Source organism: Argentina anserina, chromosome 6 (genome assembly GCF_933775445.1).
Source record: "Argentina anserina chromosome 6, drPotAnse1.1, whole genome shotgun sequence".
Lineage (NCBI taxonomy): Eukaryota > Viridiplantae > Streptophyta > Magnoliopsida > Rosales > Rosaceae > Argentina > Argentina anserina.
The window spans coordinates 18,809,049-18,823,516 of NC_065877.1; the positions used below are offsets into that span (position 1 = coordinate 18,809,049).

General features: G+C 38.6%; 1 protein-coding gene across 1 annotated transcript; it reads left to right on the forward strand.

Annotated features, from left to right (window-relative positions):
* Positions 1 to 1,360: 1,360 nt before the first annotated feature.
* Positions 1,361 to 5,089, forward strand: LOC126799023 (uncharacterized). The gene is made up of 3 exons (XM_050526132.1): positions 1,361 to 1,625; positions 2,953 to 3,240; positions 3,723 to 5,089. The coding sequence occupies exons 1-3, from the start codon at positions 1,470 to 1,472 to the stop codon at positions 4,887 to 4,889; spliced, it is 1,611 nt and encodes a 536-aa protein (XP_050382089.1). The 5' UTR covers positions 1,361 to 1,469; the 3' UTR covers positions 4,890 to 5,089.
* The last annotated feature ends 9,379 nt before the right edge of the window (positions 5,090 to 14,468 follow it).

The window sequence follows — 14,468 nt, forward strand, 5'->3', positions numbered from 1 at the left end:
TTGGGTTTAAGACAAGAGGATCCGCAAATGGAATTGCAGTTCCTAAAGAAAATGTCGATGAAAAAAATTACTATCCCCTACTCTGAAACCCCAAATAATGTTTTGGTTGGTTTTGCTAATGCTGGGTGTCTTTCTGACCCACATAAAGGTCGTTCCTAAACTAGTTATGTATTCACTATTGGAAAAACGACGACATCTTGGAGATCAACCAAGCAAACCCTTGTGGCTACCTCTTTGAACCACTCAGAGATTATTGCTCTACATGAGGCGGTTCGTGAGTGCGTATGGCTAAGGTCCATCATTACTCATATTCGAGGAACTAGTGGTTTAAGTTCTACCACTGAAGATCATACGTGCATTTATGAAGATAATGCAGCTTGCATCGAACAGATGAAGCTAGGTTATATCAAGGGTGACAATGCGAAACATATATCTCCAAAGTTTTTCTACAATCAGCAATAACAAGCTCTCCTCAAGATTCAAGTGAACCAAGTTAAATATGAGATGAATGTGGCAGACCTATTTACCAAGTCATTTCCTAAAGTTACGTTTGAGAAATATGTAAAAGATATAGGAATGTGAATGCTTTCCGAACTCCCTTGATTAAAGTAAGAGTCAAGGGGATGGGTAGACTTTAGGGGGAGTCTAGACCCACACATGTCATTAGTGTGTTGTACTCTTTTTCCCTTCGACCACGATTTATTTTGTTCCATTGAGTTTCATTATCTGGCAAGGTTTTTGATGAGGCAACAGTTCACACACTACTATAACTTTGACTTGGCACAAGAGGGAGTGTTAAAGGAAAAACATTATTACCTTATTAGTGTGCCTTCGTCAAAATAACTGACGAAGACAATTGGGTAATCAATATTGATATTTAGTTAATTACAGATCTAAATTATGTAACGGATCAATTTTTATTTATTGTTATTAAACTGATTGCTACCTTTCATGTAATATTTCTCCTATATAAATGAGGTTTATAATAATACGAGTGGATCAATTCCGTTTCACTTTTACATAAATCACATTATCAATGTCTTTAATTTTATTTTTAATTTAGCTAAGCACTCTAGATGGATTTTGGAGCCACACGATCACTCAAACAAAACAATATTGCTGATGTGATGATGAGTTTCGTAGATGTCCTTGTCTTTGAGCAACACTAGTTAGAAAACAGGACAAGTTGTAGAAGGTTATCTCTGCAAAATCAAAAGGCATGGTCGGTGAAGCTAATCCTTATCTGACGCGAAACTCCCAACATAATCTTCCTCGTGTTTCATTTAAAAATAAGAAACGACTTGAAAAATAATAATTCTCCTTTTTACTTATAAGCTTCTGCACGCAAACGGCAAGAGAGACCCAAAAATCCCCAATCTCTCTCTCTCTCTCTCTCTCTCTCTCTCTCTCTCTCTCTCAACCTCTCTCTCTTGTTCGCCTCATCGAAACCTTGCTCCGATCCTTGCAAAATGGCGTCTGGATCGTCGGGTCGAGCCAATTCGGGCTCGAAGGGCTTTGATTTCGCCTCCGACGACATTCTGTGCTCGTATGAAGACTTCGGCACCAACCAGGACTCCTCCAATGGAACTCACAACGACCCGGCCATCGGAACCAATTCCACCCAGGTATTAGGGTTCCGATCATCTTAATCAATCTTTTTGTTTTTCTTTTAGGGCATTGTTTGTTTTTTATTATCAGCTGAAATTGAACAGCAGGTTCTGTTGCTTCAATTTTACAAACAAATTCGGTTTATAAAGGCTTTATGTCGGGGTAGGCCGAGAGAGTGAGTCTATTTTGTGGTTGCTCCTAGAAGTCCTATTCAATAATCAAGACCAAGAACTTTCTGTTTGATTTAGCTAATTTCCCTAACCACTAAGAACTAAAGTTTATCTCTTAAAAAAAAAGCCTAAAGTTTTTAGCATAAAAGCATTAGCTATCAAGCTATGGATTTAAGGGGTTATAGCGATATGTATAAACTAAATGGTGACTACAAATAACTGAAGAAGTTTTTTGGGTTGCTCTTGAGTTCTGGTGGTTGCCATGTTTGCGGCTGACAACTTGAAGGTACTAGCTTAATTGCGTGAAATTATGCAGAAACTTAGTGTTGTAACTGATAAGCATGTACAGTTCTATAGGCATCAGTATGGTCTCAAGTGCTGAGATTTCTGTAAAACTTGCTCTGGAGTATTGAATTAAGTGATGAGCTTGTGAATATAAGTTATGGTTAATTTTGTTCCTTGAAAATAGCATATTGAGGAGGTGAGTACGCACATTGATTTTGAATGGAAGTTTTTTCTATAGGCTATGTGCCATTGTTGTTCTAATTTAATGTAAAACTTATGAGCGAAACTAGTTGTCAGCTACGTTTAGCTGGTGTTATGGTAATTTCTGATATTACAATAGTCAATTTAATTATGTTACACTTGCGTGATTTAAAAAAAAAGTTTAAAAAATGTGAGATAAATAGGGATTGGGAATATAGTTGCCTCGTTTGATAATTGACTGCCTAATTATATTGCTGAATAGAGTGGGGCTCCTGAAAATCACTTTGTTGGTAATTGCAAATTGATTTATTAATCAGCTTTCCCCTCAATATTGCAACAGCTAGCTTCTTCGTTAAATCGAAGAATGTCTAATATGTTTGAAATTTGATTTGTGAAATTCGGGATTGCCTTGAAGTTTCAGAAATATATGGTGTTGTTGACAAGATTATTTGTTGGACCACATGTTGTGTTGAAAGCTGACAAACCCCTTTACTTTTCTTTCCTTGAGAGTTTTCTATTCTCCAATTCCATATTTAATCATTTATAAGAGTCTTTCCTATGACCTTTCAATATTCAGTGAGTTTGGCCAAGTGCATGTTTTGTTCGTCAGCTAATCTTACCATAGTTTAGAAGCATAGTAGAGACTTCTGTCTACTGACTAGTGAGTGCTATGTGCTACTTCTACCAGGATTTTCACAAAAGTAGGATGGCTAGATCACCAATGTACTCTTCAGCTGCCTATGCCCAACCTGAAGACTCTCTCAACCAAGAAGTAATTGCTACTGTTGAAAAGAGCATGAAAAAATATGCTGACAATCTCATGCGCTTCCTCGAGGGAATTAGTTCACGGCTGTCGCAGTTGGAGTTATATTGCTACAATCTTGATAAGTCCATCGGTGAGATGCGTTCTGATTTAAATCGTGATCGCGGGGAGGCGGATACAAAGCTCAAAACTCTTGAGAAACATCTTCAAGAGGTAAGTTGCAACTCTTTATTCCTTATATGTATTGAATATGTCTGGTGGAATATGATGTATAGGCATTGCTCATGTGCCGGTATTTGATTTATTAGTCTTGTGTGTCCATTTATTGCATTCGGATGGGTATAACTGTGGAATTGTCATCTTAATTGACTACATCCGTAAGCTTTCTCTTGTAGGATTCTCTCTTGGCTGATGGATACGGATCTTCTCTAACACAATGTAATTCGTTTGAATGAATTGGGTTTTTAAAATCGGGTTTTGAATGAATATTTTGTACTCCTATGCCTCTCATTGAGTTTTTGATTTTAGTACTCTGCAACCAAGGATTTTGGATGTTAGGAAGGGTTTTTATGAAATGAAAATTCAGAGCCTCAATCATCTGGACCTTGTTGTCTCTCATGACTGTTGTATTTGTTCACTTCTTGTAGTAATTCCAGGTTTTTGCAATTATTGAACTTGTGTGATGCCCATTTCAGGTCCATAGGTCTGTCCAGATCCTGAGAGACAAGCAAGAACTTGCTGAGACTCAAAAAGAATTAGCCAAGCTTCAGCTTGCACAGAAAGGATCTTCTTCTTCAATCCATTCCCAAACAAATGAGGAAAGAGCATCACCACCTACCTCAGATGGTCAGAAGACTGACAACACATCTGAAACACCTAACCAGCAGTTAGCTCTCGCCTTGCCCCACCAAGTAGCACCACAGCAACAACCGGCGGCACCTCCACAACAGGCGCCAACACAGAATGCGACCGCACAACAGCAAACCTATTACTTACCTCAAACTCAGCTATCAAATCCGTCGCCCCCACAACAGCATCCGCAGAGTCAGTATTTGGCTTCGGATACTCAGTATCGAACCCCGCAACTGCAAGACCCTAGAGTGGCACCACAGCCAACTCAATCTCAAGTGAATCAACCACAAGTCCAACCGTTCCCTCAGTATCCACAGCAACTACCACAGCAGTTGCCTCAGCAGGTGCAGTACCCACAACAGCCATCGATGCCGTCTATGCAACAACCCCACATGAGGCCACCATCAACACCTGTGTACCCGCCATACCCAACTGGTCAACAGACGAACCCATCTCCTCCTGAGACTCTGCCAAACAGCATGTCAATGCAAGTATCATATTCGAGTGTTCCTCAACCTGGTTCTGGTCGTTCTGATACCATTCCTTTTGGATATAGCGGAGCTGGTAGAACAATGCCACAGCAGCCTCCACCCCAGCAGATTAAGGGTGCTTTTGGAGGTCAACAAGGTGATGGGTATGCCTCTGCTGGGCCTCACCCTGCACTTCCCCCAGGGAGTACATATATGATGTTTGATAGTGAAGGGGGTAGAAATCCTTATTCTGCCCAGATGCCTCACTACAGTCAAGGTGGATATCCTCCAGCTGGTGCCTCTCAGACTCCACAACCAACAACAGCTCCAAATCATATGGTCCGCAACCCGCAATTCATTCGTAACCATCCATACAATGAGTTGATTGAGAAGTTGGTGAGCATGGGTTTTAGGGGTGATCATGTTGCCAGTGTGATCCAGAGGATGGAGGAAAGCGGCCAAACCATCGATTTTAATGCTGTGATTGACAGGTTGAATGTTCATTCATCTCCGCCTCCACAGAGAGGATGGTCAGGGTAAACGGAGAAGGGCAGGAAACATTCCAGTTGAGTAACAGTCATTGCGTGTGTTTTTTTATTACGCATTGAATAAAGGCTGATGATAGGTGTATGGTGTCCTCATATGGTTTTGAGGGATACAAGGATATTATTGTATATCTGTAACCGCATTGCAAGATCTTGACGTTTAATTTATGTCAGTACTGGGTAGCTGTTCTCCTTTGCCTTTTGTTATACGCATTGTTCTAGTGTTGGGATCTATTTCTGTAATGAGTCTTTTCTTACCAGTGCACCATCGATGATTCTCGCGCGAGTTATGATGTGAATCCCACTGAACTGTAACAGTTCCTCAGTTCCTAAGAGTTCCAGTGTAACTGAGATGTTATTCTACTCGTTTGTGTGTTTATATGAAGTCAACAGTCCTAAATTATTCATGGGTTTCTTGTCATGTACGATTTGATCGGAAACTCAGGCCGACATAAAAGAGCCACTTTGAGATCAATGACGGTCTTCTGTGTCCATACTTGGTACTTGGTAAATCGACGGGTTGAGTCGTTCAAATTTATCAGATGATATAGCACACCATTGTTTTTTTTTTTTTTTGAAAGGGAAACGTAGAATTTACATTCCCGTTGCTTAACAACAAAGTAAAAGAAGCGCGTTTGACTTTATGGTTAGAGGTAGATCCATCCTAATCTTGAGGCAAATGTCCAAGCAAAAACGGTAACGGGGTGTTTGGGACGCGCAGCACATAGAATTATAACAAGATTCTGACAAATACATCTGCGGCTTTGCGTGGGAAACCCTCAAAAGAAGGAAATGAATTATTTACTTCTGACAGAACCTTCCTTTAGTTGTTTACCAATTCCTTCTCTTTGGTAATGAAACATTGAAACTATTTATGCAGTGCATTTCCAAAAAAAACATTATGCAGTGCAGTAGAATAATCGGAAAACTTATATTGAGAATCTTATAATATCAGGACTTGGTGATGATTTTTAAATGAATTTTAAACCTTTCATCCAACCGTCTATTTGAAAGTCTTTACCAAGTCTTCATTATAAGGTCCTCAATGAAAACTCTCTCGTAGAATAATATTGTGTAATCCAGTGTTCAATTGACCCAGTGGTGGTACTATCAGGGGCGTAGCTAGCCTATTTTTTGAGTGACTCAAGCATCTCCAAGCTTAAGACAAGAAAAAAAACTAGGTTTTTAATCTTTTATTTTTGAGATTCTTTTTAGCCAAGCATCCCCAAATAATCAACTCTACTAATTTGTTCCCCTTCCAAACTTTACTCTTCTTCCTCAATAGCATGTCCTCACCCAAGTATCTCTTCTTTTAGAATGCTGGTGCCTAGATTAATTACCAGCTAGTACGTTGCTTACAAATGAATAAATGTAATTGTGTTAGATTTTGATTATAAACACCGTTTTGTCTGATATATATGAGTATTATTTTTCAATTGTTATAAGCGTCTATTAGACTCAAATGACAATTTAGGAGTCCAAACCAAAGCGTTCGGAAAAAAAATTGCTTCATGGTTTCAATGAAATCTCCAACCTACAAGTTCAAATCTAAATTATATTCATTTCTTATCTTTCCGAAGCTTTACTGATCAACCACGATTTTTAATTCAGTTTTCATTGGTCATTTTTTAACTTTTCGAACTGATAATATAATGTTTAGTAAATGATTCTGGATTACAATGTGGTATATGAATATTTAATTAGTTAGTTTATGTTATTTGTATATATGCATTAGAAGAGTAAGCCTCATTACATTCAATGACTAGGAAGATTGATTTTGATTTCAAAAGTAAAATTCTTTCGTGTCGTCGAGATTCTCCACTAGCTTTTTATAGTTAAGTTCAAGTTAATCCCCAATGATGCAATCCTAGATTCGCCACTGGATACCGTGATAGTCTCGGGTGGATGTATTTCCAATTTTAATCTTAAAGAGCAATTATAAATTTATTTAAAACCAACCAGCATGATAGTGAGCTGGATGTGAATTCTAGTCCGACTAAATCAGTTCACAAATTATCTAATTATTTTTTTAAAAACATTTATGGGCCGTACAACTACCTTCAAGCTTTCATAAATAAAGCTTTCATAAATAAAACTTTCAATTACAAGAGTGGAACATAAAGCCTAAATATGCTCTAAACCCTTTATTATAATAAATCTCTAAAAAAAATTCTGAAATACTATCGAGAATCTCTATACAATGCATGTATTATAACAAATATTCTAATGACGACTTTATTTACTTTGCAACGTGACATAATTGAGATAGCACTAGATTTGTAGCCCTAAAAATGATGAAGTAGCGATTACATATCCTAAGGTCCAATAAAATAGCTCTTTAACTATGTTACCGCCAGAGTACAATAATTTTTATAATATTTTAATAAATCTTACTTTGCTGATTTAATATTTGTGGTGTTTATGTTAGTGTTAACTATAGTACTGTGATGATGTATCGAAAAAAAAAACAAGATATGGTACCGAGATGTGAAAAACTGACCTCTTTTTTGGATCAATTATCATTCTAGTACATCTTTGCCAGAATCTAAGTAAAATCAAGCACTATAGTCTTAGCTTGGTTAGCACTTTGGCGAGGAATATGCACATAAACCTAGTGAAAACTGTGTACTAAGTTAGTTTCAAGTAACTAGCTATTGTATGTTTATTTATGGGTGCTAAGTTAATTTATAAGTGAGATCTCTCAACTCTGAGGAGAATTGGATGATGTTATATGTGCAGGCTCTTTTTTTTTTTTGGACAAATGAGATTTTCATTAATCTAAAAAATTATAGTACAAACTTAATAGGCTAAGATTAAAAGGAAATTTACTTTCAACTTTTCATAAACTAAAAAGGTCAAAGCCTATCTCCATTTAATCCTAACTTTCTAGGCCCAAGAAAGTAAAAATTACAAGACTCATGAAAAAGCCCAAAAACACATAAAATCCTAACGTTAACTACTACACTCTTCAACCGCCGGCAAGACAGAGAGGCCACCAACAAGACAAAGAGGCCACCAACGATGACCTGGGTTGTTGCTGCACTCCGTCTTTGTTCAAAAATACAGCTTGTGGAGAAATCTGACAGAAAGAGTTTGAGCTAAGAAATCCCAAACAACAAAAACAGAAAAAAGTAGAATGAATCCAACAATCCGACCATGGATCTATAATCTCTACCTAGCAACTTAGAGCATCTCCAACCCATGTCTTTTGACAGGGTGGAGGCTCAACGGTAACATTTGACACAACACTGTAATTCCAACCGGTATGCTAAATTCTACGTGGTGCTAGGTGGATTTGACATATGAGACCACACTGTCAAATTTAACATGAGCTCCAAACAATGTCAATTTTTTTCTTCTCTCTCTCTCTCTCTCTCTTTTTCTCTCTCTCTCTCTCTCTCTCTCTCTCTCTCTCTCTCTCTCTCTCTCTCTCTCATTAGTCATGACAACCTTCATAAGTTCTAGAACAACAACTGGGTTTTAAGAACGATGGGTGATATTTATGGGTTTTCTTTCGATCTGCATAAAGCATCAATTTGGTTTAGATCTGCAATTGTTCTTGCATATGTGAAAAGAGGTGTAAAGGAGATAGATGCAAATCACAATAGGTCTGTAATTAAAGATGTGTGAATGAGACACAAAACCAAATTTGTCTACAATTTTGAGAGAATAGATAGAGTTGAGAAGACTTACCGAGTAGTAGAGATTTGATGCAAAAACAGAAAAATAATATGGGATGAAGGGTACACAAGTCTGCCCTGAAAACTTGAAGTTTGAATAATATCTTCTTGATCAGATCAAGTTTTTGATGTTTGTGTTTTTATATTGAAAACTGTTCCGGGAGAATTATTATTATACCCTTGTGTGTGTCTTAGCCTAATAGGTTTCCTGTTAGGAGATAGATTAGCATCTCCGTAATAGATTAAGACTCCGAATCCTACGGGATTGTGGTTTTGTAATGCCTATATATAGGGCCCCATATCATTCAATAATACACAATTATTTCATCCAAAAAAAAATATAACACATTCTATGGGACACACTTAAAGTGATTCAATAAACGTCTATGGCGTTGTATTACCAGAGTTGACCTTGAAGCATGCTCCACATCCGAGAAACACATGTCATTTTTGGCACCTGTATCTATTTCTTGAGGGAATTTTGGAGATGAAAACGTAACATTCTTCCATTCTCAAGTAAGCACATTTTTGAGCCTCAGGCTAAGGCTCCACCCAATCTGATATGCAAGATTTTGTTACTACGGACTTTTGATTAGTCAATCTATTTTGACTATGTTTTCTGCTTACTATTTTTGGAATTGGAAGCTTGTTTGTGTTGTATTAAATATTGGCATATTCTATAAAATTTCTCGTATTTCTCGTTTACAAGATGGACTCGTGAGAATTTTATTTGCCTTGGCTTAGCATGCATGGTCAATGTTTGCAACTCACGTGGTTTTTAAATTGACCGTTTTTGGGTTACATGAGACCCCAATAGCACTACATTGTGATTTTGGACCTTAAAATTTGGAAAACGGTACTCGAAACGTCAAAATTGACATCGTTTTTCCCGGTTACTTTTTCGGCGTTTCCGGAACGTTTTCCGGCGTATTCGCGCCGCCTTCCGGCCATTTCCGGCGTTTTCGGCACCGCCATCCGGTTCCTGACTGCGTTCCCTGTCGGACCTGAAGTTATGGCCTCCATACCGGCCAGCTCCGACGCAGCCGGCCGGATTTCCGGCAATCGGTGCTGCCGGCTTCCAGCGAGTTTTTCCGACAATTGTTTGTCGTTTCTCGTCATTTTTCCGGCATATTTCAGCAGTCCTTGCTGCCACATTTTCCTAGTCTAAATTTCACCCGGTTTTGAGTTATTTTGACATGGTTTTCCGGTTAATTTTCCAGTTTTCTCCAAGTCGTTTCATAGCTCAAATGATTTTATTATTATTGGTGACCACCCGCACCAAATGGATGGTTTTCCACCTTAATTGCTTGGTATTCAACTGCTCTAATACCATATTTTTCCAACTCTTAAGTTGAAGAATGTAGTTTTATTGCCATGTGATACACTCGATGGGATTGCACATTTGTTTCAATCTCCCCTCTTACAATATCCTACGGCGTATTGTCTAGAGAAGTTCACCGCGTCGTTGACTCTTTTAATCTTCATTTTGAGAATGTCCCGCCGTGAAATCGAGTGTCTTGCTAATTGCGTAACCACCCACACTGTCCTACGGCGCAGATTGTGTTCTATATCTTCGTGCCTTGCTAAGTTTTAAAGGCCATACATGCCAATGATGGATTTTCATCTTGATATTTGTGTTAAGAATGGAGAGGAATAAATCTGTCAGATTTCATTGATAGTAGCTTTTTCAAGCTTAGACAATAGCTTTGTTCGCCTGCAGACATAGTTTCGCTTGCATGCAACAGTTGCTTTATGTAACTCAAGATTCTTTGAATCATGGGTTCGGTTTTGCTGTCTCCTCGGTTTTGACATGATCATTTTTCAGTTATTTTGAACGAAATATGATGATTCGAGTTCTTTGAAATTCACATGATCATCTATTTTTCATGTTCACGAAGCGATTGGAGGATCACCTCACCCGTGCTCCACACGGTGAGGCCGAGCCAGCCCCTCCCGGCAGTTCCATGGCATTGAGGCCGTCGATGGCGGCATCCCTTCCTTCACAGGAGCTTGTGATGCCTCCCATGTTTTCTAATGCCTCCATGACAATCTATGATGCCCATCGCTCACTTTGCAAAGCTTGTTCTTTTGCTAGATTTCAAGGAAGTCCTTCTTTGCTAAGGCTCCAACCGAGAACATTTCATTCTTACGAAGTATTTAAGGTGACATTAGTGGAACCTATCAAACCGAATGCGGACATTTTTCGGTATTTTTATGGTACAGGTTAAGAGCATCGACGCCTTGGTCACACGTCGCTTTGCTTTCCACAAGGAACGCTGCATTTGCTAAGTTTTTTGCTATGATCATCATACTTAGGGCTCACCACCTTTCCCATCCTCTCAAATCTATTTCATTGGATACCGTTGGAGAGTTCACCTCCACGACTTTGATGATTTTGTTTTGCATGTCTACTAAGATCGTCGTTGAACATATTATTCCTCATGTTCATTCACTGTATGATCTAACAGAGCTCGGATTTGGTTATGGGTACTAACCTGCCGATTTTTGCATGGAGATATGTAATGATGTTGCTTGCAGCGACACTTATTCGTTTTAGACCCACAATTTGCCAAGCGTTTAGTGCGTACCAGATGGTTACTGGATACAATCCCAACGTTCTTTTCATTAAACGCCTATTTGGTTAAAGTTGTTTATGTGCCTCTATTGTAGTTATCTCAATGGGTCTACTTGAAACGATTAAGTATTCTAGTTGGTTATGATTTATGAATCACCAACACTTGTCCGTTATTTCTAATCTACAACCGTTGATCTCTATCCTGTGATATTAGTAGACAGTCACTTTGATGAGACATACTTCCCGTCATTAGGGGGAGCTATGGAATGCTCCCATTTCGGTTTTAATGCTAGGAATTAACGTGGTGTGGCACTATATCTCATTAAGATCCCGCACTACTCAAAGTGAGCAAATGTGCAACGCATTATCTACCTCCAGAAAGTTAAAGATTCGATGCTCAATGACTTTACCGATATTGCGAAAGTGACGAGATCGCACATAAATGTTGTGATGTGCCGGTGAGGTTGGAACTCTCAGAATATGAGAGAATTTTCATATGACCTGGTCCTAACACCGTTGGCACCATCCCTAATAGTGGGAAGGAATCCGGCTATGGCACAATCGTACGCTGTGGTGTTGTCGGCGCCCGTGGTATTGCACCACAAAACAAGGGCGGCAAACGCAAAGATAGACTAGTAAGGGTCATAGCTGCGGTCTTGGATCCTACCTAGATGAGGGGGAGACCATTATTCTCTGGAATCAAAACCAGAAGAGAAGCGAAGTGCGTAGGAACAAGTATTTTGCCCATCATCAAGAGATATTCTCTAAACATGTGTATCAACTAAGTTTCTGTGGGACGCTACAGACTCATTTTGTTGATGTTAGAGAACAATATAAATCTCACGAATTGATCATATACAGTGCGTGCATGTGTTTAATGGATTGATCTCCCATGATTGATGATGTATTCGCTTATGCTCTTATTCCGTTGTAAAGTATCAACGATGAGCAACTTGACCGAAGTGGAAAGAATTAATACAGGCTGAACTAGACTTGTTATGTTGATCGTTGTTCGTAAGTGTAATGAGAAAGATGAAGTCATGCGATATATGCAGGACTTATGGCGCAAAGATTGTCTCATTATCCTAGTATTGACTACGATGAGTTATATTCTCTCGTTATGGACAGAATTGCTTTCCGCTACTTGATCAGTAGTAGTGTCCATGAAAACTGATTTGCAGCATATGATAGTGGTCATAGAATATCTGTAAAGGGATCTTGACGCAGATATGAGAGTGCCCGAGGGACTTGCCTCCAGACCACGGAGAGCTTATGTAATCAGATTGTGACGTTTGAGAGAACGTAGTACAATTAGTTGCAAGAACTCATACCCATATGTGTTCATATGAAAGCTAATTCTTGATTCTCTATTTCGTCTAAGTAAAGATGATGAAGAGATTCAATGAGCTATAGATTCAGATATGTAAGTGTTGTTGGGACACTATTGCTTTCATTATGACGTGATTAACTATGCGCCTATGCATTGTCATTGGACTTGCATTGCTTCTTTGACATGGGTTTAGTTCTACACTTAGTGAACCAATACAAATCCTATCCGCACCAACGCCGCTAGCAGCTCCAGCAACATCAACGTACGCCTTGGTGTAGCAGTCGAAACTGGTAGCGTAAAGGATACGTACGGTTCCGTTTTGGACCAAAATCAGTCCTTTATTTGTCCATTCCCCCATTCGTTTTGCGAAAGACACATTGAATGTGACAAATAAGAATCTGTCCAGTTTCGTAGGTCAAATTCAACGAGACTTACAAGACAGCTCACTCGATGAAATATGGTGAAATTGATACCGTTGGAAAGGTCTATGTGTCTACTTTCCAGGGACACTAACCATTTGTTCATAGCTATCATATTGAGTGAGTTATGGCCGTTTTAGCAAAGTAGAAACAGTTCTGTCTGGAAATTTGCAAGTCAGTCAACTTTGACAGAGAATGGTGAACTGCTCCGATCGGATTAGGTTGTGAACCTTATGTCATTGGAAAGCCACGGGTGTCTACTTTCCAGAACATTTTACGGTTCGCTGATACCTATTTTGACGAAGAAGTTATTGTCGTTTAAGTGAGTGAATGTCATTCTACCCGAGAATCTGATTTTCATTGCAAACTCTTGTTTTGAGTTGTTATGCAATCTTGTTTCCTAAGATCTAAGTTTGGCTAAGTATAGCATGAATGATCTAATGATATGTGGCTACATTAATGATTAATCATTAGCCCAAGACTACGTTTGAGAAGCATGTAATGAACGTTGTATACGTTGTTCTTTGTACTCCATGATTATGGCACTAATCAGGGAGAGTTGTTTATCCCTCACATGATGCTATCAAATGTAGATGGTGCGTTGTGCTCTTTTTCCCTTAGATCAAGCTTTTGTTTTTACCCAAGAGGTTTTTATTTTGCTGACAATGTTTTTACTGAGGCAACGATGTGTACCATGCAACCCAGGCATGCGACACAAGCGGAAGTGTTCTTGGAGAATTACTATTCTACCCTTGTGTGTGTCTTAGCCTAATAGGTTTCCTATTAGCAGATAGATTAGCATCTCCGTAATAGATTAGAACTCCGAATCCTACGGGATTGTGGTTTTGTAATGCCTATATATAGGCCCCCATATCATTCAATAATACACAATTATTTCATCCTGAAATAAAAACTAAATAATAGAAGTAGTTAAGAGAAAGAGAGAGCTGTAGTTGAGGAGATGGAGAATGATGGGTGATAAACTAATAATTGAATGTTGATAAAAATATTAATTTAAATAATAAATATTATTTCATTTCTTTTTATTAATTGACGTATCTATTGGAGAAGATGTTTGTTATTTTTGACAATGCCAAGTCATATGCCAAAATTTGAAATTGACAAAAGGATTTGAATAACCCATTGGTGATGCTCTTTTCAACACCACCACTTCTAAATTGCAGCAACCACTCATGGAACAATGTGCAAGGAGCACCCACGAGATCATGAACTAAAATAAAACAAGACAAGGAAGGAGGTGGTGCATGCACCCAAGTCAAAGCTCTACACACCTTCCACTTGATATGCGGACATTCACGCTTTTGAGTAGTCTTTGCTGATTCAAAGCTATGGCATCCAAGAAGCATAGATGAGAGAAAATCTAAAATCAAAGATATGGACAGAGAAGATTGAGAGATAAGATGGGTGGAACGATGATATTTGGGGCAAGACTTGGACTAGGATTCAGGATGTAGAAAAAAGAAGGATAAGAAACAAAAGCAGGAAAAGACTGAGAATGACTTAGGATAATCAACATAAGAATGAGGAATCACTACTATGAGTGAGATAT